This window comes from Anser anser (assembly GCF_964211835.1).
Source record: "Anser anser genome assembly, chromosome: Z".
In the NCBI taxonomy this organism is placed as follows: domain Eukaryota; kingdom Metazoa; phylum Chordata; class Aves; order Anseriformes; family Anatidae; genus Anser; species Anser anser.
The window spans coordinates 64,687,753-64,713,088 of record NC_139723.1 but is presented as its reverse complement, the minus strand read 5'-3'; the positions used below and the strand labels follow the sequence as shown (position 1 = coordinate 64,713,088).

Below are 25,336 nucleotides of genomic sequence, written 5' to 3'. Positions count from 1 at the left end.
TTCCACAAGCCTGTACCACTACAAGGGGTCGTTATGCCCCAAGCGCAGCACCCCGCGGTTAGCCCTGTTGCATGCCACACAACTGGATGCGGCCCATCAATCTAGCCTATTGAGATCCCTCTGCAGGGTCTTCCTAGCCTCGACCAGATCAACACTGCTGCCCAGCTTGGTGTCATCTGTGAACTTACTGAGGATGCACTTGGTCCCCTTATCAAGATCATTGATAAAAACATTAAACAAAACCCAGCCCCAATACTGAGCCCTGGGGAACACCACTTGTGAGTGACCGTCTGCCAGATGGACTTCGTTCGCAACAACCCTTTGGGCCCAACTGTTCAGCCAGTTTTACCCAGCAAACAGCACATCTGTCCAAGCCATGAGCAGCCATTTTCTGCAGGAGCATGCTGTGGGAAACTATCAAATGCTTTAAGTCCAAGCAAACAACATCCACAGCATTTCTCTTGTCTACTGAGTGTGTTATCTTACCACAGGAGGAGATCGGGTTAGTCAAGCAGGGACTACCTTTCATAAACCCACACTGACCAGGTCTGATCACTTCGTTGTCCTGTATGTGCTGTGTGATGGCACTCAAGATGTTAGTTTTGCCTTGCTCTTGAGTCAGAATTTCTGACAGTGCTCTTTCTTAATGATGCTGTTAATGTGTATTTGCAACTACAGCATGGTAGTAGACTAGAAGTGACTTAGGTTCTTTCATGTTCTTTAATAGTCACTTGTGGAGAGCCCATTGTTTCATGTTGTTCTTGTAGGATCTCTTATCATGCAGGTTACATGAGACATGAAGCTGTACCAGTGGCTGTTGAATATGACAGCCTTTGTATGAAGCATGAACAAATGCAACATTGCACTCTAGATCTTGCTGCCTGTATGTGGTTCTACACCTTTGCATCTGCAAAAATAGCTGCAACAGTGGTATTACTGGGTAGAGGATAGCTTTGGGAATCCAGGCTGCCTGCCTAAATATAAAGGAGAATTGTCGTTATGTTTCTGATCAAATAGATGTACTAATTGTGCTAATTCTAGTGTAATTTTGTAAAATAGGAACAAGCGTGCAAAGTGCTTTTCTTTTGATGGCAAAACTTGCCCAGGTTGACTTCTCATTTTATTGTCTTTGGCCAGCATAGTACATCCTTCTTATAGGAAAGAGTCCTGGAGTCCTGGATCCCATATTGCCTGGATGGGTAGGAGCTCTAAGCACTGTGGGAGGTGGGTGTCATATAGACTAGATCACAAAGACATTTTGAGCCCTTCCCTCCCCCCCCCCCCCCCCCCAAAAAAAAAAGGGGGGGGCAGTCAGGTGTTTGGGATCACTTCCTTCCTGGGAAAGAATATGCTGCAGAAATGCCACATGGAGTTCCCTGCTGAGTAGCTTTGATAAAGTATGCTGCTGATCTGTTAAAGATGCTGACAGCTTTCAGGAAAACCAAATATTAAAGCTAAACTTGGCCAGTCTTTATTCTATTGAAATTACGTACTCAAACATTATTATTTTTTTTAACATACAAAATACAGTCTTTCTTTCCCAAATGGGCCTTATCTTGGAAACCACTAACTAGTGTGCATAACTAAGGAAACATTTCAGTCTTAGCCAAAGGAAGCTTAGTGAATTGTTAAAGTACAAGTAATTGTTGGGTAGCTTTATGATTTAAAGTTGTTTGCTCTCCTGTCTGTATGTTACTTGTTCAGGTTGACTGTTACCAATCATTTTATGAAGCTGCTGTGGAAATAATGACGAGGTCACTGAGAAACCAAGTTGTGTATCTTTGTCCCTCTGGCTTTCCTTAACAACTTTTTGTTATATCTTCATTTTAAACTGCAGGATGTAAGCATATGTCATATAAGCACATGTGAAGCAAGCAATTCTGAAGAATTGTTACAACTACTCATACTGCAGGAGGAGAGGACCCTGTTGGCTGTTTTTGCCCTTGTACAAGTTTACTGGTAAAACATACCGTACTGCTAGGATCATACTTCTGGGAAGGTATGTTCTTGAGCATTGAGCATTTAGGAAACAATTCTAAAGTTTTTCCTTTTTTGGGGAGTGGGTTGGCTAATAGAAAAAATGACTTTATAGAGAAAATTTGACAGATTAGTCTTGAAAAGAAATGCTGGGGAAAAAAAATATTTTAAAATATTGCTTCAATAGTCAAGTAATTAAACTGGAACTTGAATTTCTTTGGTATTAGCTTTTACTTTACTTTGTTATAAGATGAAGAGAGCTGAAGGTACTCTCATGGTCAGAGCGCAGGGTGGGTTTTTTTTGGGTGCAGGATGCACCAGCTTCAGTGTTGCAGAATTCTCAGGTGTTGAACCTAGCCTTAAGATAAATCAACAGTTTTATTTTTTAGGAAATAGTTTTATTCAATAACTTTTACATTCAGTATGAAAATGTCCAGTTAACAGAACAGATGAACATTACTAAAAATAATTGGATCAACTCCCACAGTGGTACATAGTCATACAAGTCATAAATTTCAAAGCTTTTAACACTGCACATCTTTTCTTGTGGACTCTTATTAGTATAACTTGACAAGACTAGTTTAATTGCAATTTAGGCTCCAATTTCCTGGATTAGTGTGCTACCTATCCAAATAAGATCAGCTAAAATTAAGTGAAATAGTACTATAGGTAATACAGGTATTTTCATACAAGATGCTATTTGTATATATAGATAAAGCTAATGAAAAGTCCCTTATTTAATATTAAATACTTCAACATATTTCTGATTATACTTGGGAGAACCTGAAAAATGAAATTGTGTGGCTTGAGAGGAGTTGCCCTGGGCCTCTTTTGTGTGTAACTGTAACTGCATGTCCTAATCTCATTCTTCATTATTTATTCTTGCTGTTATTTTTCAGTCCTTATATATAAGGAAAATAAGATCAAGTGCGCCAGTCCCAAAGGACATGGACTGAAAAGTGCACTTGGCTTATTAGGGAAACTTGTGCTCTTTGTCAGTATCCAGAAAAAAACTGATTTCCTACTTAAAATATGCACATAACCTCTCAGTTAAACTTAGGGGCTTTGCAAGCCCAAAGATGCTTTGACATGCATAAACTGTGTTTCTCTGGTATGTATGATGTATGGTTGATGCCAATGTATCAACTGCCTGAGTGGAAAACGGTTGGTTTCCAGAAAACTTTGACTCTGACTCTCATTATGTTATTAGACTTCTCACCCCTTACTCTGGTTTTGTGTACTTCAGAATAAAATGTTCATTTTCAAATTTGTGCTGCTAGGTTTCTTAGAAATCTTAAGTCTCTAAAATAAAAAATTGTAAGCTGTAGGATTGGCAGCATCTTTGCTCCCTAAAAGCTATGCTTGTTTTTTTTTTTAATTTAAAATGGTAAAAATGCTTCTGTATTGTGAAGTTACCAGTGTGGAATTACTCTAGTCCATAATCTCTGCTCAACTGCAGGTAGTGTTTAAAGGACTGAGTGTCATTTAATGATTTAGCATTAACTGAGACAACCTCTGTTTTAAGAAATATGCAATGCTGGGTCCCGTTATTTTGAGTAAGATGTAGCCTTGAGGATACAGGATGTAGTTTGCTCCCATGAAGTGAGGGCACTTGAATTGAGAAGCTCATTTCCAAGTTGACTGAAAGATACCATGTCTGCAAGACAGCATGGACTGCGTGAATCACTGTAGACTCTGGAAACCAAGGGGAGTGTATGGTGGTTGTTCTGGTCTTGAGCATGCTTCCTTCTCGCGAGTAGAAAATGAAAAGAAATGAAATAAAATTAAGACTCAAACAGTGTGAAACGTGCATAGAATTATACTTTGTTTTTTATTATACTGGCTTACTTTAGTAATATATGATAAAACTTCTAAATCAGATCTTCCTGTCCTGTTGCAGACACCGTAGAGCTTGTGTACTAAGCTCTATGCTGTAGATGTTTCAATATAACTTGCATTAAATTACTTATATTCATGACATCCATTGTGATACCAAAGTAATGAACTGCTACAATTTACTAGACAACTAATCTTTGTAATTTAGAGAGTATTAAGTCATACTGAACTTTTTATGAAAGTGTGTAAAAATCTCTGAGGTGATATGATCTATAAATGAAACTCTAAAAGCCGTGCATGTAATCTTCTTCTGTTAATTTTAGCTTTTGTGCATGTAGATGAAGAAATCAGAGTAGTTCTAAACTATGCTGTTGGTGAAGACAAATGCAATCATTCATTTTGGATGCATTTTGTGTCTTGGGTTTGTGTTCTGCATGTACATACTGATGATGTATGTATTCTTTCAGTTACAATATATGTACTGTTATCTTGTTCACACCGAACAGGGCCTAATATAGGATTTTTTTTATCTGAGTAGGGATCTTTCTCTTCCACACATCAGTGACATCGTATTAAATAGTTACACATATAATTGGAAAAGCCTGGATAAAGAGACAAGGATGAGTGAAGATAAGTCTACTGAAGTGTAGGTTTTACAATGAGAATGTTTAGGAAGTATGTGCAGTTACTTGCTTGAATTATGCAAAAGATTAATTAGAGGGGTGGAGTATTTCAGATCATCCTATAACGCATTTCTGGTTACATTTTCACTTTGTCTTTTATTTTTGTAATTGAGGATGAATGCAGATAGGGTTGTGCTCCCCCCTCTTCCCCTCTTCCCCCCCCCCCCCCCCCCAATACACTAGCCTTTCTGATATGTTTTTGCTAACTGTGTTGGTAAGGCTTAAAGAGAAGCATCTGAATTGCATCTGAATTCTGTGTTATATGCCTTGGGTACAACTATAAAGCTATCAGATGCCTTATTCTAGTTCACTTTAAAAACAGTTCAGGAAACGGATTTTTTTTTCCTTTTTAGTGGAAGCTATTGTTCAATAACTGCACGTGGTATCTTAGCACTGAAAAGGAAGAAAGAGATCAAAAAGCTCTTGTCTGCAAGGTCTCTTGTGGCGAGGCTGCATTATTTAAAAACTTAGGAGCATGTTAAATGCAAACTCAGGGAAAAGCCTGCATTTTCTGGAACTGTGTATGCTACATTTGAAGGTTAATTAAAAAATATGAGGAGATGCACCTACTTGTAATTACTAATTTATGTTCAAGTACACACACACACATCACTTGTACATTGATCAAGTAAAGCATTTCTTTTTGAAATCAGACTGTAAATTAACAATGCAATCCTTTCACATAAATAATCTTGCTTTCATCTTGCATTGATTTATGGATCAACTTCAGCTCCATTACATGCTGAGAACCTTTTACTCCAAGCTCACTTCATCATAGGTTTCTCTCCTTTGTTTTGTACCTGCCTTGCATAAATGTGTTGTCGTTCCTTTTGATATGTTATTCCTAATGGAAGTGATTTTGGATTTGAAGCTTTATGTGGCCAAATGGATTATTTAATATTTCAGTGGCCTAAATAAGGAATAATAAATTGAGAATCTATTTTTTTTCCATGTGATATGAAATTATGGCTTCTGTTTTTAAAACTTAAGTGTGTCTGAATTGTTGTAGCCAGAATACCAGTTACACTCTACAGTGCTTGGTAGTGCCTCTTAGAAAGGTGCATTACAAATGTGTCTGTGATTAGTCAGAGTATTAAGTTAATGAATAGGAAATCTGTAAGTCAGGTTCCTTAAATGCTATGTTATGGTCAAGAAGCTCTTGCAGCACTTTTGGCTGCAGTTGTTCAGAGTGGCTGGTCATGCTGATCTAGTCAGTGGAATGAGGAATGTTTCACCTTGTGTTTCTGTTTTTAATTTCAGTGTAACTGAGGGAAAAGTAGGACCTAATTGACCATGGATGGAGCAGACAGACTCAAATAAACAATTAGTTTTCTGAGGCCTCCAATGCAACAGAATAAATGAAACCTTTATAGGTAGTCCAGGAGCTCATTGGTGGATGTGAATGGAAATAGATTTTATAAAGAACTAAACTGCTTTCACTTCATTAGTATTCATGGTATGAAAAAAAAAAACAACAACTCTTTCCAGGGATATATATTCTCCTCTGAATTATTTTTTTCATGAGACTATTGATGGTGGTGTCAACAGCTGATTAAGATGAATAGACCTTTTTCTTATGTATTTCAATCTTTTTTTTTTTGCAATTGAAAGTGACTTTGAAGGTTAGTTTGACTAAATTTTCTTCCTCCTAGCTAAATATCCAGGAAAAAATCTTTCTAAAATATCTGTGTATTAGCAGCAGCATTGAAAATGCTTGAAATAAGGTGTGCATGTGGATGCTTGCATATGTGGAGTATAAATAAATATTTCCATGCATTTTTCTTGGCTTTTGTGTGCTGTGAAAAGGATTATTAAAATAATTAAGAGTGGAAATTTTGCCTGTGGTGTCTAAAAATATCAGTCCTTCTCTATTTTCTATGTAGCAATATCTTCTTTCATTGGGAAATTAACAAAAAACCACACGTGGCTAGTTTCATGTTTTTCTCTATAGCAGAGCATAGCGCATAGCACTGTTAGTGCTGTTATCTCTGCATATGGAGGTAAGAAAATGGATACAGCCATAGAGTAATAAAGAATAAAAATTGACGAAGTTTTATGCAAAGGAAAGCAAGAAATTAGCCCTTTTGGTCATGTAATTTTCATATGCAAGTGATGCACAGTATCAATCACTTTTTGAGAGTTGGTTCCCAGTGTTTCTGCTGCAAGATGGCCTTTCTGTCCTCTTCCCTTTGTTAGGAGTGGATAGGTTGTTGAAGTCAGAACAACCCTCCTGAGGCATGTACTTTGTGTGGTAAAGAGGTGATCCTGCAGCATGCTCTCCATGCCAGTGCTGCCTGGCATTATGCCCTGGGGGCACCCGCTGCTGGTCCTGCTGGAAGCAGCAGAAGACCTGCTGAAGCACCAGGGCCAATGCCTAAGCCTTAAACCTGCAGCATCTTGTCACTCCTCAGATGTTATTGGGGGGGGGAGGGAAGGGGGTGGTTCTTCAGTGCTGCAAGTGTGCAGGTTTTTGGGCTGCTTGCTGGACCTTTGCATGGGGTGGATGTGGTAGTAGTCACCTGGCAGCACTTCTTAGCACCACAAAATGCTGCTTCTTGCCAAGGTGGCCATTGGGATGGGATGGGAAGGGAGTATCCTTCTGCTGAGTGGTGGTGGCATGTGCTGCTGCACATCTGGGCAGGGAAGGGCCTGCTGTTCTTTTACTTGTCAGATCTCTTTCAGATCCCTTGTGAAGCTGTGGAAGCCAGGGTGAAAGGCAAGTTTGGAAGAGCCACACCCCTGACAGAAAGGAGGATTTCTTCTGGCCAGTACCTGTATGGCAGAGGTGGGCAGGTTGGGCAGACCCCTCCAACCCTGCTCACTGTGTTTGTGCTCTTGGGACAACACCACCAGTCCGGTTTCCTCACAGAATCTGGTATGTCAGGTCCCTGGTGCCTGGCCTGGTAGGGCTCACCCAGGGCACTGCTGCAGCCCTGTGCTGGCCACGCTGTGGCCTCAAGAGCACAGTCAGTTTTCCTTAGGTTGGAAATGATAGATTTTTGTCGGAAATGAAGGCCTTTGTATATCTTGTACCTTCCTGAGAAGATGCTTTTAGGAGAGTCAGATTAAAAATAAAGTCTTGAAACGACCAGCCTGTAAAATGTCCTGTATGATGCTGTTTAGTCAGGAGCGGAGCTACATTTTAGTCAGGAGCGGAGCTACATTTATCTATATCTATTCAGAGCTGTGTTTTGCTTCTTGACTCATGGTGTAGGGCCTTAGAAGAGATCTTCAGAATTTGCTATTTATTTTTTTCCGTAATATTTATTAAAGCTGAATGGGTAGGCCCAAGGAGACTTGGGTCAGGCTGAGTCGTGTCCGTCTGTCTGTGTATACAGAGCTGCCACACAGGAGGCTTTCTGAACTGAAGGACTTGATCACGTTGGAACAGAACTGTTCCCTCTTAAGCACTGTAAACTAATAATTGGCTCAGATAGCAGCACAGATACATATTTATAGGCCACTTCTTGGCCTTGAAGAGTGCTGTGGAGGCTGTGCTTCTTTTTCAGTGCAATCATGTGTAAACATGTTTGTGAAAATGCGAGCTGAATGTGAGCTGATTTTTTTCTTTAAACATAGCTATAGCTGATTTAGCTATAGCTGATGTTCCTCTGAGTTTTATTTTTTTAGTTGACCAGAGGTCAGATTTGTTTTCAAGAAGAATGCAACTACTTTGAAGGCAAATCTACACTTCTCAAATGGACCTGAAGTAGCAAAATAATATTGATGGATCTCTATTGATTCCTAGCAGATTTTTATAAATATTTCTGTACTACGTAGATTATGATAGGTAAGATTATGCTATAGAAAAGCATCACAAGTTCTGTTTGCTGATTCTGTTTGTTTATACATCATGATATATTCAGCATAATAAATTAAGCTATTTTGAATAGCAACTTAGTTTTCAATGTTTGTGTGTGTGTAGGATGTAAAATCAATAAATGGTTATAGAAGTGATGCTTTGTGAATAGCAGCTTTACAATGCATTTTTCTCTTTAGCTTGGTAAGGGGGTGTTTGCAGTGTCAGCTGCAGGTTGTGTTCATATGTAAATTGAGAGTTGCTGTATGAATGATTAGCAAATACACTGACTATAAAAAAGTTCTTTTCTGTGTCTTACCCTTTTTCTTTCAACAGGGAGCTGAGGACCTGACTTATTTTCTGTCTGTGCAGTAGTTGACAGGCTGGTGTCACTGTCCTAGCGAAGAAAGTGGAGGTCACAGGGAGTAAAGTGAGATAGTCCAAGGCTTGAAGTCCTGAACAGAAATGACAGGTGCCATTCAGCTGGAGAATTTGCAAGGTCTCTGAGACCAAGCTCTGACGGTGTCTGCAGATCATTGCTATTAAGGGGGGTGGGAAGGCAGTGTCAAATATGAGAAATGTGGGATGAGTGACCATCTTCCTACAGACTACAGAAGGTTGGAAATAAAATCTGTATATTTTCAAGGAAGTGTGGTAAGAAAGTGGGCAAGAAAAGGGATCTTTCCTTGTCTTATGAAATCCATGTGGCCTGGTGAGACTTCCTCTGTATCCTCTCTTTCCCATCATTATCATTGTCTTCTGGAATTGGTGATACTTTCTGGAGAAGTGTTTCCTTTTACCTCTGTGCCAAATTAGGTTATTTGTGATTCTCTGCTCTGCAAATCAGAGGAGAGCTGTGAATATTCAGAATAGTTGCGCAGTTCTCTAAACCCTACTCAAAACTGAGATTAATATCCTTTGTGGGCAAGGGGAATGTAGAATATTCCAGCTGTCAGCTGGTTTAATGGGAACTGTTAATGATCTCGTTCTGCTGTTTGGTTTAATGCAGGTTCATGGATACTCCCCAGTTTCACTGTGTGATCCCTGCTAGGATTGCATCCCCAAGCAGGGTCCTTCAAAAGTTGATGATACTGTGACTAAATGCAGTAGGGCTGCTCATCACAGACATGAGTTACTGCACTTTGTCTACCGGAAATTTGTTTGCACCTGCTTGTGATGGTCGTCTAGGACAGATGCCTTTGGGTGTCTTATAAATACCCTGTTGTAGTGTTTCTTGTTCACATCTACTTTGATTCTTCTGAATGCTCATCACGTACCTAGAGTAACTAAAGTGCAGTACACTCTTAATTGGCTAGAATGCTTTTTTAATAACAAATTCTAAGATGTCCTTAGTTTTTGGAAGATATTCTGTCTGTTAATAATGGTTTAATACTGTTGCTATATATGTCAATGCAGCTCATCAAAACTTGAGCATCTGTGCCAAATTAAATTACATCTAGAGAGAGTGAATAGTTAAGCAATAAGCACATGCTTCTCCCTATACATAAAGCTAGCTGACACAGTTTACTTCAAAATAAAAAAAAAAAATGCACTTTGGGGCTATTATGTTTCAGCATCTGTGCTTAAAATGCTCACAAAGGAGCCTGGTGGAGGCACGGTGTGCTATGAGGAACACAGTGTAAATGTGAAGAAACAGATTGATTTATGTTCCTAGCAGTCTGCTCTGCTACATAGGGTCAGTTGTTGTTGATCTGCTGATAGGTGTTAACTGGCCTCAGAAGTATGCTTATTTCTGGCACTACTTTTGTCTGAGATGTAAGAGACAGGGAGGGGTATGGAAGGGTTGTGAAATTAGGTTCATCTTAAGCAATTAGCTGGATAATTATTCAGTAAAAGTTATTATTTCTGAGTATCTTTTCACCAGCAGGTAGACTCCTTTATGTTTTGTCTGCATGGCACTTGTGTAATGTTTTTCTTTCTTGCTTCTTGAAACATCTGGATCAGTATGATGCAATTTGACATGTTTGACAAAATGCTTATTAGTAGCATTTTATTTTGGGACTTTGGGTTGATAACGAAGAAAAAGTAAGCAACTAAAGTATGCTGAATATGTTGTACTTTCAGTGAGTTGTATGTAACAGATTTCAGGTGATTATCTCATTCGGATTAATGCCTGACTGGGGGAGGCTTAACATAGGTGGCGGCACACTTCTTTTTTATGGAACCTTAGGATTTAATGTGCACATAAGACATGACCTGAGGCATAGTGGAATTTTGCAGTATTCAAGAGAAAGAAATTAAAATGCTCAATAGAACATTTTGTTTTTATTTTTAGAACTGAATACCTGTATTTCCCTGTTTCTGTGGGAAATGAGATTACTGTCTTAATGTAGCAATTAAGGGAGGTTGAGGGTGAAGTAACACCATAGTGGGTGTTTCAAGAAAAAGTGGAGCTGAGCAGATGAGTTCTGTTCTCATTACAGTGTCATTTTTATTGAAACAAAATCATTGAAACAAATCTCAGCAATTCCGAACAGCTTATTTTTCTTATCCTGGTGTTATCAGTGAGATTGCATTATCTTAGCCTTATTCACCTTCTTGTAGCATGGATTTCCTCTCCTGGAATCCATTGTTTTCCTTCTGACTGCCTCACATCTGATTTTGCACTCATCTCAAATTATACTTCTAAACTCTGATGTTACGTCTTATTTTGCACTGATTATTGTGTTCTTAATTTTCATGAGGACATGTGGGCTAGCGTACTTGATGTGACTACTTAATGATATAATTATCGAGCAGTGAATTCATTCTAGCTGTAGAATAAATACACCATGGTATACAGCTGGATTTAATGCTACTGAGATTTTTCAAAACATAAAGATAATCCTTTCTGAATAGGTGAGCTGTTAATAGTCCATGGCTAGTATAGTGTGAGAATAAGTTTCTTTAGAGGAATGTAGCTGATGCTATTCACACAGAAAATGAATAGCTTCAAAATGCAGAGGAAAAAAACATGGTTTGAGGACAAATTGATTCTGTCCTGATTCTCCTGGAGGAAATTCCTGTGGAACTTGACGAGATTGTCGCTCAAATTCCATCCATGTTTGTATGGGATCTCTAAATCTACATGTAAAAGTCTCTCATAAGAATATTTTGATGATTCTGTTCTACGCAGTTCTTAAGCTGTTCTCCTCTAATGATACCCTGTCTTCCATTTTTTAAGGTTCATAGTGTGGGGGGAATAGTGTTTTGTGAAAGCCATTACCTGCTAAATTTTACAGTGCTTCTATAAGAAATTTGTCATGTGTACAGCATAATTGGGCATCTTTTTCAGGAAATATATGTAAAAATGGGTTTGAAGAAACGAACTTTTTAGAACAGAATGTTCTACTTGTTTGGAGTTTGCCGTGTGTTTTCTGTCTCTCAACATGCCTTTGTCAGAAGGGAATTTCTTGGTGTTTAACACTGGAAGAGGGAATGTTTTTACAGAAGTTAACTATCCACGCATTTGTGAATATTAACAGCAGACACTGGTGGTGAGATGTGTACTGATTAAAAATACATCGCTAACCAGCCTGTATAAACTCAATGGCTAACTTAAGTCCCTTTGTACTAAAGATACAGGGCAATCAAGTGCACTTGTGTTCACATACTTTGTCAGAGCTGTAAATGGCTGTTACTGTAGTTTTGAATTAGTGACTTTCTGAACTTTCTGAAGTAACTACTCAAATGCTTTTATTCCCTTTTTTCCTGCCGTGCTGTTCCATAGATGGGTGGAAAAAAAAAAAGCCTTCTGTTTTTCCATCACTTCTTAAGTCACTAACATATTTTTAAAAGCGTGTGGACAAAAGTTTATGCTTCTGACCTGTGTGCGGTAATGGCAGTGGGCAAAGCATATGATGGCCAAAACCTCGAAGGATGTCTGTTGGAAACTGCCCAGCAGCTATTGTATTTCTTGCAACTTGCTGTCAAGCAAGCTTCACAATAAATAATAAAAAAGCAGCCAACCAAACCACAGCTGTCCTGTTGTGCTTGTATGCCATCCAAATACCAAAATGTCCAAATTTCTAGAAAGTGTGAAGTAAGTACCAATAGAGTTATGATTGTGGCTAGGCAAAAGCATTTGATATGTTGATCAGAGGCAGTGTGAGTAAAATTATTTAAAATGCCTGGTATAATTTCAGCAGCACTCCTTCCCCAAGCTATTTGCTTTAATGTTTTCTTGAAAGCAATAATCACAGAATCAACAAAGTTGGAAAAGACCTTCAAGATCCTCTGGTCCAACCATCACCCTACTATCAATGTCACCCACTAAACCATATAATCATAGAATATCCTGAGGTGGACGGGACCCATAAGGATCATCGAGTCCAACTCCTGGCTCCACACAGGTCTATCCAAAAATTCAGACCATATGACTAAGAGCACAGTCCAAATATTTCTTAAACTCCAACAGGCTTGGTGCAGTGACTACGTCCCGGGGGAGCCCGTTCCAGTGCGCGACAACCCTCTCGGTGAAGAACCTCTTCCTGATGTCCAGCCTAAACCTCCCCTGTCGCAGCTTGACACCATTCCCACGGGTCCTATCACTGGTCACTAAGGAGAACAGATTGTTGCCCGCCCTTCCACTCCCCCATGTGAGGAAGTTGTAGACTGCGATAAGGCCTCCCCTCAGCCTCCGCTTCTCCAGGCTGAACAAGCCCAGTGACCTCAGCCGCTCCTCATATGTCTTCCCATCTAGGCCCTTCACCATCTTCGTCGCCCTCCTCTGGACACTCTCCAACAGTTTCATGTCCTTTCTGTACTGTGGTGCCCAGAACTGCACACAGTACTCGAGGTGAGGCCGCACCAGCGCAGAGTAGAGCGGGACAATCCCTTCCCTCGACCGACTAGCAATGCCGTGCTTGATGCACCCCAGGATACGGTTGGCCCTCCTGGCTGCCAGGGCACACTGCTGGCTCATATTCAGCTTGCTGTCAACCACAACCCCCAGATCCCTCTCTGCGGGGCTGCTCTCCAGCATCTCATCGCCCAGTCTGTACGTATAGCCGGGGTTGCCCCGTCCCAGGTGCAGGACCCGGCACTTGCTTTTGTTAAACTTCATGTGGTTGGTGATCACCCAGCTCTCCAATCTGTCCAGATCTCTCTGCAAGGCCTTTCCACCCTCAACAGGGTCAACAGTTCCTCCCAGTTTAGTATCATCAGCAAATTTACTCAAAACACCTTCCAGTCCTACATCCAAATCATTTATAAAAACATTGAAGAGGACTGGCCCTAAAATGGAGCCTTGGGGGACCCCACTGGTGACCGTCCAACAGCTTGATGCGGCCCCGTTTACCACAACCCTTTGAGCCCTGCCAGTCAGCCAATTCTTCACCCATCGTGTGATGTTTTTGTTTAGCTGTATGCTGGACATTTTGTCCAGTAGGATCCTACGGGAAACCGTGTCACCAGCTTTACTGTAATCCAAAAAGATCCCATCAGCTGGTTTCCCTTGATCAACTAGATGGGTGATCTTATAAAAGGAAATCAAGTTAGTCAAACAGGACCTACCCCTCATGAACCCATGTTGGCTGGGACCAATGACTGCATTGTCCCCCAGGTGTGCTTCAGTAACACCTGAAATAATCTCCATAATTTTACCAGGCACTGATGTGAGACTGACAGGCCTGTAGTTGCCAGGGTCTTCTTCCTTGCCCTTCTTGAAAATTGGTACAACATTTGCCAGCTTCCAGTGTACTGGGACCTCTCCAGATTCCCAAGACAGTTGAAAAATAATTGAGAGAGTTCCTGTGATGACCATGTCCTTACGCATCAGGGTAGGATCTGTACCCAGTAAGATGCACAATGTGAATGTTTCTAGTGTTCAGCTTTCCAGGAGGGCTTTCAAATAAGTATTAGAAGTTTGGATAGGTCTTGCAATAATTTAAGCTTGCCATAATATTATCACTGGACAATTGTAGTGTCATTGTATCTGAATCAACTATTTTGTGTGATCTGTATGTGTGCCATGTTACAGTTCATCAGAATCAGCTGTGTGCTTCAAGGAAGCAGAACTTACTGAAACATTCTCTGTTGGTTTCACTTGCTTGGACTTGAATGCCGTGCCTGGCAGGAGGGGAAGGCTGTTTTATTGAGGACAGAAAGCCTTTTCATCTGCTGCATAGGCTTTTCTGTGGAGTCTGAATTCACTCCAGAAAGCCTGTCTGGGTCAAGTTGGTTCATGTAGCTGCCCGTTTGGTCTTTGAGAGATTTTATTCAGGGTGAGCTTGCAAGCCTGGATGCTCTCTGCAGTCCATTTCCCTTATGCTTCCCCAGCACCAGACTTGTTATATCAAGGCTGTTAAAGTCTGTCTACTCTTCAGCCCACTACAACAGCAGTTACAAGGTACAGAATGCTTTCAAATACACACTGTACATATTATAGATATTATTTCATTCCTTTGGAAGCAAAAAGTGAGCCTTTGGATAGTGTCCAGAGATGTCTTGTTTATCTATGTGTAGTTGCTTTTTTTAAAGTTGGAGTTTGCCATCAATATGAAAATGTTAAATCTTGTATTCTTTCTTTGTAGTGCTAGATCATATAATGTTTTTGGTGTAGCTGCTTCAGGTTTGTCTACAGCCAGCTGAAGCACAGCTGACGGATCTGTGCAAGTGTAGCCTACCATAGTGAGTTTGACTGCTCCTATATTAAGATGAAATCCTGTTCCCAAGGAAGGTATTTCAGGGAAACCTAATATTGCTGTAATATTGTGGTCCTGACTTTGTCATTGGCAAGAATATTTATTTTTATTTATCTCCATGTAATAGAATCCTGTTCCCCTTCAACAGAATCTGAGTTTCATCCTGTTGTGTTTAAGAAATGCAAAACTTCAGAAACTGCATTTCATTCCCCTGTTTCTCATGTCTGAGAAATGCACGGGAGCTTTCAAGTTGTTATAAGGATGTCTCCCTGCTTTCCCCTCTTTTTCTTCCCTCCCCTGGTTCCTGGTCTGGTTCCTGAGAGCCTCCACTTGTAGGACCTCTGGCATGGCCACGTTGCGTGGGGTCATGATGACTTCCTCGTGGCTGGTAGCTTCTGTGCAAGCTGCGTGGTGTAGTCTTCTCCCTTTCCATACAAGAGCTGAAAAGTTTGTGTGCCTGAAGTTGTTTCCTAAATCGCATCAAATAGAAGTTTTAGTTGTGGTAAAGCCACTTAGCAGTACAGAGGTGGTTTTGCAAGGGAGTGAGTGATAGCTGGGTGCTGCTGTTGAAACAGTGTCTGGTAGATACTTACACTGTCTCTTACTCTTCAGAAATAGTACTTTTCTGAGGCTGCCAGTTTGGGCAATATAAAAGCATCTTAAATATGACCTGGAGGCCAGGACAGTACTGTACTGCTCTGTACCGTAGTCTCATACTAAACTTTCCTCCGAAACCATGTGTGCTTCAATAAAAGCTGTGGGAAAAAAAAAGGAGCGCAGCTTAACTGGAAATATAAAGAACTTTGTGTATTCCACAACACAGTTTGATGACAAGTAGAGGCTTCATTGCGGGAGGAGGGCTCTAGCTCTGTTAAGTGTTGTGTAGTGTGCAGGGAGCTGAGTGCCATTGTTTCTGTGTGTGAAGTCTTAACCTTATGCAAGGAAAAAAAAAAAACAAAATAGGGTTGGTTTCCTTGAAGAGTGAGCCTATCTTAAAGTACATGAATATTTGCCAATAACACCTAAAACCCTGATGGGATCATGCTGTTTTCAGATGCACAGAGTCCAGTGTCGAGCAGTCATTGCTGTCTGTCTGCTGGTGAGCAGTTTAAGGAATTGAAGACCCTTTGAGTATTTGCTTAGTAGTCACCTTAGAAGTCTAAAAACAGTGTTTCGTAGAATCTGGTAGGCAAATGCTTTACCTTTCTGCCAGATGTTGTCAGCCATTTCCCTTTTAATATAACCGATTTGTATATTCACCTTGTGAGGTACCTTAGCACTTGGAAATTGAGGTATATTGGAAATACTTGCATTCATGAATGACAAATGGTTAATTAAATGACAAAGGTTAATTAAATATTCTGTGTGACCCCCAAGCCCCGCCTGATTTAGGAAATCACTCTAGGAGTGTGCTTTGAGTTAATCAGTCACTTCAGTGTCTTGGCCTTGACATGAATGAATCTTAATATGCTGAGGAAGCAGATTCAGAAAACACTGTTGTTGATTTTTTGGAAGTGTATCTGCAAACACTTCCATTGAGCTTTGGATTTGATTTAACAACAAAGAATAAAAAACGCTACATAACCTGAAATAATAAATACAAAATATACTCTGAACATAGGCAATTTAAAATGCCTTGCAGCATACGTAGTACTTTGCTATACAATTAACTTTAGGCAAAAAGGGCCTTCACTGTGCATCTTCATAGGTGACTGGAGTTGACCTTCACTCCTTCTTTTCTGTGGACAGAGAGGATGAAACCATCAGGTATATGCTCACTTGTTTTCTTCTTTTTGTTTTTGCAAATTTAGCAAAATATTGAGACATCAAATGTACTGCCAAAACTAGAAGGCTGAAATGTTGTGTAGGAATGATGAGAGGAACAGAATTTGAAGGATGAGGATTTGTTTTTACACTCATGTTGAAGTCAGTATGAATGAATGCCAGCTTTATAAACAGAATAATTTAAACATTTTTTTTCCCCACTGGCATTGATAAATCTATTTTTCAGCGTTTTTCTTAGACTAGGCAGTGGTTTGCATTTTGATTGTACAGTGCCATCTAGTGTCTGCTCAGGTAAAGCTGTGGAGAGATTGCTGAAGAATAATACTGGCAAGAGCAGAGGTTGCAAGTTCAGATGGTTCACACCTGCAAAAAGGCTGCTTTATGGAAGGTCACATAAGCTTAAGCCTCATTCTAAGCCTGATCCCTTTGTACCTCGAGATGGGACAACGGGAGAAAAATGTTCCTTGTATGGGAGTGTGGTAGGATGTGCTGTAAGCCCTGTGAGGAGGATGGCTTTTGTGTATAGCCAGCTACAAATGGGGCACTTGGAAAATTTTCAGTTTGTTTGCATTTTAATTACTTTAAGATCTTTTTATACACTTTTTTTTTTTTTTTCTGAATACCGTAACTTTTATGCAAAGGAAACTTCAGTTTTTTTGTTGTTGTTGGTTGATTTTGGTAGGGTAAGATAAACATGTAAACAGTGTCTTTTTTCCTGTGCTTCTTTTCAGCTTGATCACATATTATCCCCCCCACCTATGCCTTTTCGAAAATCCAGCAATCCCGAAGTCTCTTCTGGCCCTGGAAAACCTTTTAAATTTAAGAGGCAACTGAGTGAAGATGGGAGACAGCTCAGAAGAGGAAGCCTTGGAGGAGCTCTGACTGGTGAGTTTGGGGTGTGGACATAGTCACTTGGAGGTTTAGCAGCTCTAGACCTGATGGCACCTCAACCCTGGGGTTGGCCTTGGGGCCAGACTCCTGGTGGGAGGTGTGTGTCCCACCTGGACATATATAAAGTCTCTTCCATGTGTGCTAACCAGTAGCCAGTGGGGTGAGATCATATTGGAAGCTCTCTTTTTGGGGTGCTGATAGGTGGCTGAGCATATACTGGAAATGACCTAGTTCTTGAAATTTTGGGGGGGTTGTGGCATTTATCTGGCAGACTGGCAGTTTAAGGGTTGTTTGAAATGTACTTACATGCATTCATCCATGGGATCTCGCATACATCTTGTTTCCTCAAGGAGCTCTAGTACACAGATGGTCCTTTTAGACTTGATTTCATTAAAGGAAAAGCAATATGGCCTCATTTATCTGGCTGAGCACTCCCAGGGGTGGAGGGGCACTGCCAGTTAGCCCTGGCTATGGACCATGTCTTCTCTTCTGTGAAGCTATGCCATGGTAGCAGGTAGCCAGGACTCATGAGGAAGGCTCGTACCCTCCCTGCCCTGGTGTCTGTGTAAGCTGCAGTGAAAGATTTCAGATGCCAAAGCTGTGACTGGGTCCTGGGAGCTGTATGGCTGCAGCATTCGCTGAAGAGTGCTTGTCATTGAATGTATGAGAGAAATGAGTGTGAAAATATAGGGACAAGTTATCTGGGCCTTGCTTTGTGTATTTGAGGATAAAGAATTTTAAAACTCACTAGAATTTGCCACTCAAATGTATTCCTGAAATGCATTGTGATAGGGACAATAGATTTTAAAGAGTTAAAGAGCTTCCCGGAATTGATAAATATTGGACTCGGCATCTACCTTGTTTTGTCCAAGTTATGTTGGTTGATACCAAAATCAGGTGAAATTCAAAGCAGAGAAAGCTGAATTGTCATTTACTTGCAATATGACTGTCCCGGCTCTAAATTGTGTATGATGATCAAAAGTGTTTTGGGGGTTACAAAATGGCAGATAGAGCTGACTCTTCCTCAGTGAGCTTCTGAGAAGTGCATTTAAGGTATTTCCTTTTCTAATTTCCTTTCTACCCCTCTACTTGTTCTTATGCTGGAAGACACTCTAAACAGTTAGCATAATACTATTTATTGCAGTATTTTGAAGAAAGGGAAAAGCCTGCTGTGCTACAGCAGCTGAGAGAGAGGAGTGAGAAGCAGCCCTGCAGCCCCCCAGGTGAGTGCAGGAGGTGCCCCAGGCAGGCAGCAGCAGTTCCCCTGCGGCCTGTGGAGAGGCCCCTGGTGGAGCAGGCTGTCCCCCTGCAGCCCACGGGTCCCACACGGAGCAGATCTCCACGCTGCAGCCCGTGGAGGAGCCCCCGGTGGAGCAGGTGGATGTGGCCTGGAGGAGGCTGCGGCCCATGGAGAGCCCCCGCAGGAGCAGGCCCCGGGCCGGAGCTGCAGCCCGTGGAGAGGAGCCCCCGCAGGGGCAGGGGCACGGGCACAGAGTGACCATGAAGGAGTGGCGGAGACGAAGTGCTATAGACTGACCGCAGCCCCCACTTTTGTTTCCCTGTACGACTCGGGGGGAGGAGGTGGAAGAGGGTGGATGGGGAGAAGGTGTCTTTAATTTGTTGGGTTTTTTTTGTTTGTTTCTCACTACTCTAGTCTGGCAGTGATAGGCAATAAATGATATTAATCTCCCTATGCTGAGTCTGTTTTGCCTATGATGATAGCAGTTGAGTGATCTCCCCATCCTTATCTCAGCCCTTGAGCCCTTTCATTGTATTTTCTCCCCCTTTCCCTCAGCTGCCCAGCAAGGTAAAACCACCACAGAGTGCCAAGCTAGTTTTTTACTAACAATAAATATTTCAATCACACTGTTATTTCTGCAGAAGTTTTTTTTGACTTTAAAATAGAGCGGTGGTATTCAAAAATGGAGATTTCCTGCAGTTAAACCCTTCAGCTAAACAGAAGAAGGCAGCGTAATCGAAAACAAATGAAGCAAACATGCTCTGCTGCTATAGTCCCTGGTCTTTATCTCTGTGCTTGAATTATTGCTTGAGGCCTTTATAAAAGGAAGTGGATATAGTTTTTGTCTGCTTGCAATATGTTGTGCAGGGTTTCATGTCAGGATTTGGGAATATAGCGTGCAGTGGTGTTAAACTGCTTTATTACTAATGCACTTTCAATGAACCTGAATACCTTAAGTTCTTAGAATCATACAATAGTTAAAATATCTTACCAGCTTTCACAACACTGATTGAATTAATCAGTCGTTCTGATGACAGAAGGTCATTAGTATTCTTTCATGATCTTTGTTAAAAAAAAAAAAAAAATTAAACTGCTACAGATACAGAGATACATGCCCAAAAATGTTTTCAAATGCCCAGCAAAACTTGCCCAGCAAAAAGTAACAGTGTTACTTTGGATTTGTATTTACTCGCCTACATACTTAAGTTTTTGGATGTTTTTTGTAGCTTCCTTAATGCTTAAGAGTGGGTTACTATTATGGTTTGAAACCACAAGTATCACGATATCACAATCATAGAATAGCCTGCTTTGGAAGAGATCCAAGAGTCCTTGCATTAAAGCGAGTAACTTTATTGACTTGTCCTTGGTTTGGGTCAGTTTCTGTGCCTGTATATCCCCTCCTTAATTTCTTAGAGACTTTGCATTTGTAGGAAGATGCATGTGGTCCATAAAGAAAGAAAGAAAAAGAATGTCCAACAAAGGCTATCGCCCTGGAAAATGGTTCAGAATGGTATTTCTCAAATAGTTTAAAGCACAGTCTCTGTATCACTCAAAAATGTTACCTTTGTTAAACTTTGAGGAATACATTAAGTGGGAGTAAGTAAAGCAAGAGTGAAAATTACAAGCTCAAAAGTTTGCAGAATATGCCTTAACTGGTGCTTGTTGCTCACTGTGAATGTTATGAAAGCTGTAAATTGATCAGTGTGTTACTTTAGCTTTCCCTTCTGTGTTAAAAATACAAAATTATTGAGCCATAGAGCATAGGTAGTATTAATGATAAAGAAATCAAATTTTTATTTTCATTTGTTTATATAAGACAGGATATTTCAAATCCTGCAGGGCTGACTACTAATAGAGGTAAATAAGTATTTTTTTCATTTCTGGGAATAGGTTCCAATTAAGTGAGTTTGCAAGGCTTTACAGGAGGGAGTAATACCATGCACGACATCTAAGAAGAAAAAAAAGCCTGCATTGTTGCAATATATTGAGTGGATTTACAAAACCTGAAGGATTTCAGTTACTGAGAACCTATTGCTATGAATAAGATAAAGTAAATTACAAAACTATTTATATAGGTTTACAAGAAAAACTAGAATGACATACAAGGTTTTTCCAATGGAAATCAACACAAGAGAAAAAGGTTGTAAATTTGGATGAGAGTGGGGATAGAGACTGAACTTACATTCAGTGCAGCTCAATTGCACTGTGTTAAGCAATCTAGCAGCCACATGTTTTCAGAGTTAAAGAAAATTAAATCCATGTTTTTTGAGGCTAAAACTACTGTTGCTTCCTGTTGAAAATTGCTAGGGAACCACTGACATTAAATAAAGTTTGGCCAATAAAAGAAATGAATAGTGCTTCCTGGAGATACCAGGCTATTACATTTTGGAAAAGTCGCTCCAGTCTAATTGTTGTGACAGTATTGCCTGACTTAATCTTCATCCCCAAGGAAGGAAAGAAAGAAGACTTTTGGGGAGACATGAATTTTGAATGAAAAAACTTTGCTGGATGTGGCCTGATATTAGTCTAGCAAATCTACTTTAATAGCTCTTATTGCGAAGTGCTAGCATTATTGCTTAATAGATAGAAAAGGTGAAAAATATTTCATAGTTGCGTTATGTTGCTTAACAGGAGCGTTAAAACAACTTTGTGGTAGACGCATTTTGTACTGGTTAACTTGGAAGCGATTTATGACCAGTTTCTCTTCTAATTTAGAAGGTCGTGTTTCCAAAGCATTAAAGAGTTTGGATGGTAGAACTGCCTGTGGTTTTTCTGGGTTCCTGGTCCGTTGCAGGACACCTGAGTGCAGTCACTGGGCTCTTCTTGTACAGTTAACATTTGCCTTCTTCCCCCCTCCGTTGCTTCTGCCTCTGAAGTGTTCCCTTTCCACCTTCCCGTGTTCCTGTAACCATGCTGGCTACATCTTCGACCTGGAGGTAGACTGGAGCTGGGAAGTTCTGCTTACACCACAGATGGCATCAAACACAACCCTTGTGCAGTCCATGCAACTGCTGGATAAGCCCTGTTGCAAAGCTGAGCTGGAGCTACTCCTCTGATGGCAGTCTCTCAGACACAGAGGGAAGAGGTCTGTACTTTTGACCAGTGCTGCTGCCACTGGCCAGGCTGAGGCCAAAGCCTGGTCAGATGAGGGCAGGTCTGTTCTTCTCCAGACAGTCAGCTCCTGCGTGTGTTCCTGGGTGTAAATGCCTCTCCTCCCTCTCCCTTTATATTGCCTCTTAATGGATTCCAAACAAGGCGCAGGCTGGGGCTTTAGGATTTTGTTTCTGATCAGGAGAAAAGATGTTTAATTAAAAAGCTGCTTTTCTGCAGTGGCTGGTTTTCTTGATCTCTGCAAACTTCAGAGGGCTGTCTACAGACAGAGGGTTTTTGTTTGAAATCATCTGCAGATTTATTTTGCTTTGTTCAGAGATGCTTAAACAGAATTCGTAGCAGAAAGTGATGTGAAAGGCTGAGAAATTGTATGAGCTTTCACTGTGAAGGGGTTTAACCTGGGAAACCACTCGGACAAGCAAATCAAATTGTCTTTGCTTTCATATCCCATTGCTGCTCCTTAGCTCACAGCACAGTGTGTGGTGTGCTCTGTTCGGTCTGCTCAGCTGCTCTGATACAACACTTGAAGATGGCTGTTTGCCTCTCTTCTGAACTGTATGAATATGTACTGCTGATGAGAATTTGCATTTTGCAGGATGCTGTAGCTAGTTCAGTTGTCCTATGCTGCACAGTTAGATGTATTAAAAAAAAAAAAAAGGCACGCACAAAAGCAAAACCCACTAAACTTTGTTACCTATAGTTTGAACTTCTTATCTTGCCTTCTGTTATCTCATTGATAACTGCCTAGAAACAGACTTCCTGCTGAGCTAATTGTCTCTAATTGTGGTAGAGCCGTTATCTTGCTAACCTTAAATTGATCTTACACAAACACTAGTGAGATAATGCATACAGTTTTTGTTTTACAGCATTTTTAATCCAAAGATCCTACCTCACTTTAATAAAGTTAACTCTGGTTAACTTTCTGGCCTGCTGGAGAGCTAAAACCAAAAATAAATAAATAAATCTTGGGATGTATGTGTTTTTTATTGTTGTTCCTCCTTTGATTAGCTTCCCACCTCTAAGTCATTAGTCATCTAAATATTGCCAGCAGTGATTGCAATTCCCATATAAATAATGTGGTTGACTTGAAGTAAATTCAGAGATTCTCAGTCTGGTTTTCACATTAGAGATTCATCACTCTACTTAGAGTGATTAGCAGAAAGATCAACAGCGTTATGGGCCATGAAGAACAAGCTGTTCAGTTATCTGAGGGTTGGCATGTGCTGTCAGGACTTGTAGGCTGTCCCCTTGCGTGTAAGAGAGCAGTTGGCAGTGGCAGAAATTTGGAGTTCTCGCTAATCCTGTATTGCGTGACATTTTTCATTAATATTGCTGATATGCAGATTAGCTCATTAAACCTTAATGTCAGAAGCTTGATACAACTTGGTGGCTGGGGAGAGTGGAGTGTAAAATCACCGGAGTGTGCTCTGAAACCTCTTTGGCAGTGCTACCTTCCCATTCCCTACAACGGTTTTTCGTTTTTTTGTAACTAGGATGTAATTGCTTTAGTGACAAGCGTTTTAAAAAGATTGTTCTTATCACTGATGGTCGATAGAAGTAGATAAGAGGAAGTGTTCCTTATTTCCTCTGTACTATCTCAGAATTGTTTACTGACTTCCAGTTAGGGGCCTAATTAATTATCCGAGTGCCCCTGTGTGAGAAGCCCGGTGACTTCATAGCTGTCTCTGGGGATACAGCTCCAGGGACCTTGTTGACGCGTCTCCAGTTCCAGAACCTCACCGCAGCGGGATGCAGGGGAAGGATGGCGGCCTGTGCCGATGCTCTGTCAGGCATCCCTTTCTGCAGGAAATTTTCCTTCCTAAGCTTTCTTCCCGCCACACATCAGACCAGAAGTACGTTTCATAATAGTTTTCGTTGTCATGATGCGTGGTGGGACTGGACCTGGTTGGTTTGGGGAGTTTTCTCAGCTGAGGGTGCCGCTGCCTGGTGATGGGGGCAAAAGGAGGGAGGCTCCACATCCAGGTGAACTACACACCACCGTGGGGAGTGGGGAGGCACAAACCATCTCATCCAGCGTCGCTGCCTGCACAGAACACGTCCCGGAGTCTTCTCAGTGCCTCCCTCTAACGCTTCCGTAAAGTGTGTTACCACATGTTAAATGTTTTCCAGAATTAGTAGGAAGAGATGTAAGCAACGTATTCCATAATTACATACCTGAGAAAATTGCTTTTTTAAGCAGGCAGTATAAGACTGTCTTCTACTGACGAAACAAATATATTCTGCTATGAAATATATATTTTCAAATGATTCTTGGTGCAGTAGTGTTTGAGATGCCATTAGGTTATATTTGTCATTGTCAGTTACTTTTGTCACTTAAGGCTTCAGTCAGTGTGTATAGCTCGGTTGATATTGCTTCCCTGTATGCTAGGGGATAATTTCCATATTCTTTGACATGTGGATTCTGCATCATGTAATAGTCTGAGATGAGAGCAGGAGATACTGCATTCCTGTCTCGTTATTTTGCCTTTAACTCCTTGATTGCAGCTTAATCGGGCTTATATCATCAGAACATCAGAAGCTGATTGTTGTTGAGATCAAAGCAAACTGCAGCAGTAGAGTGCCTAATTAGCGGATGAACTTGGGAGTTCCTTGTTTTGAAGGGTGAAGAAGTAGAATTTAGCCGTTTTTGGGATGCTTTATGAAAGCAGCTTGAAATTCGGTTAAACAGTCACTTGTACAGTGGAAAAATAAAACATGGAGAAAAAGAAGAATATGCATAGTAAATTTCTGAGGTTTAAGTTGTAGCTCTGAGAAATACTGCAATAGCTGTTGAATTAGCTGGCTCAAGTACACTTAGCAGTGTAAGTATAGAAGCACATATGAAGGAACTTGCCTGGACTTAGTTAAATGCTTGGGTTTGATCAGCTGATTAGCTAAACCTGAGCATTGTAATGCTACAGTCTTGTTGTTGCTGGTACCTGAGCTCGTTAGAGCAAAACTGTCTCTGCAGTGTTTATAAATAAGTTATAATTGCACATCAAAATTACATTACTCGTGCTCCTAGAGGCTTAAGTCTTCCCGTTTCACCTCCATGCACTCTCAAGAGAGGACTTGATGCTGTGGAGCCAATGGACTCGCTACTAGTGAAGGGAAGTTGCCCTTGCTTGCTCCAAGACAGATGATTTAACATGAGTTGATTGTACAACTGAGAAAGACATGAGAAGAGCAAAAAGAAGCTTTTATGTGTAATCTTTGGAATGGTGGTCAAATGTTTGAATTGGAAAGTTTATTGTTATTTCCTATTGAAAACAGTAAGGGGCTTTTTATTAGGAAACTTCTTTCCCTGTTAGAAAAATTACTGTAAGCACATAGTTACAGATCGGCTCTTGAATTTTGTGGCATAGCAAGG

General features: G+C 40.7%; 1 protein-coding gene across 3 annotated transcripts in view; it reads left to right on the top strand.

Annotated features, from left to right (window-relative positions):
• The window catches only part of MAST4 (microtubule associated serine/threonine kinase family member 4), a 303,813-nt gene that overhangs the window by 44,772 nt on the left and 233,705 nt on the right, over positions 1-25,336 (top strand). For all 3 annotated transcript variants that reach the window (XM_083816619.1, XM_083816622.1, XM_083816623.1), the window contains exon 2: positions 17,456-17,609. In XM_083816619.1, coding sequence (XP_083672745.1) covers positions 17,456-17,609 — 154 coding nt within the window. The remainder of the gene's footprint in view (positions 1-17,455; positions 17,610-25,336) is intronic.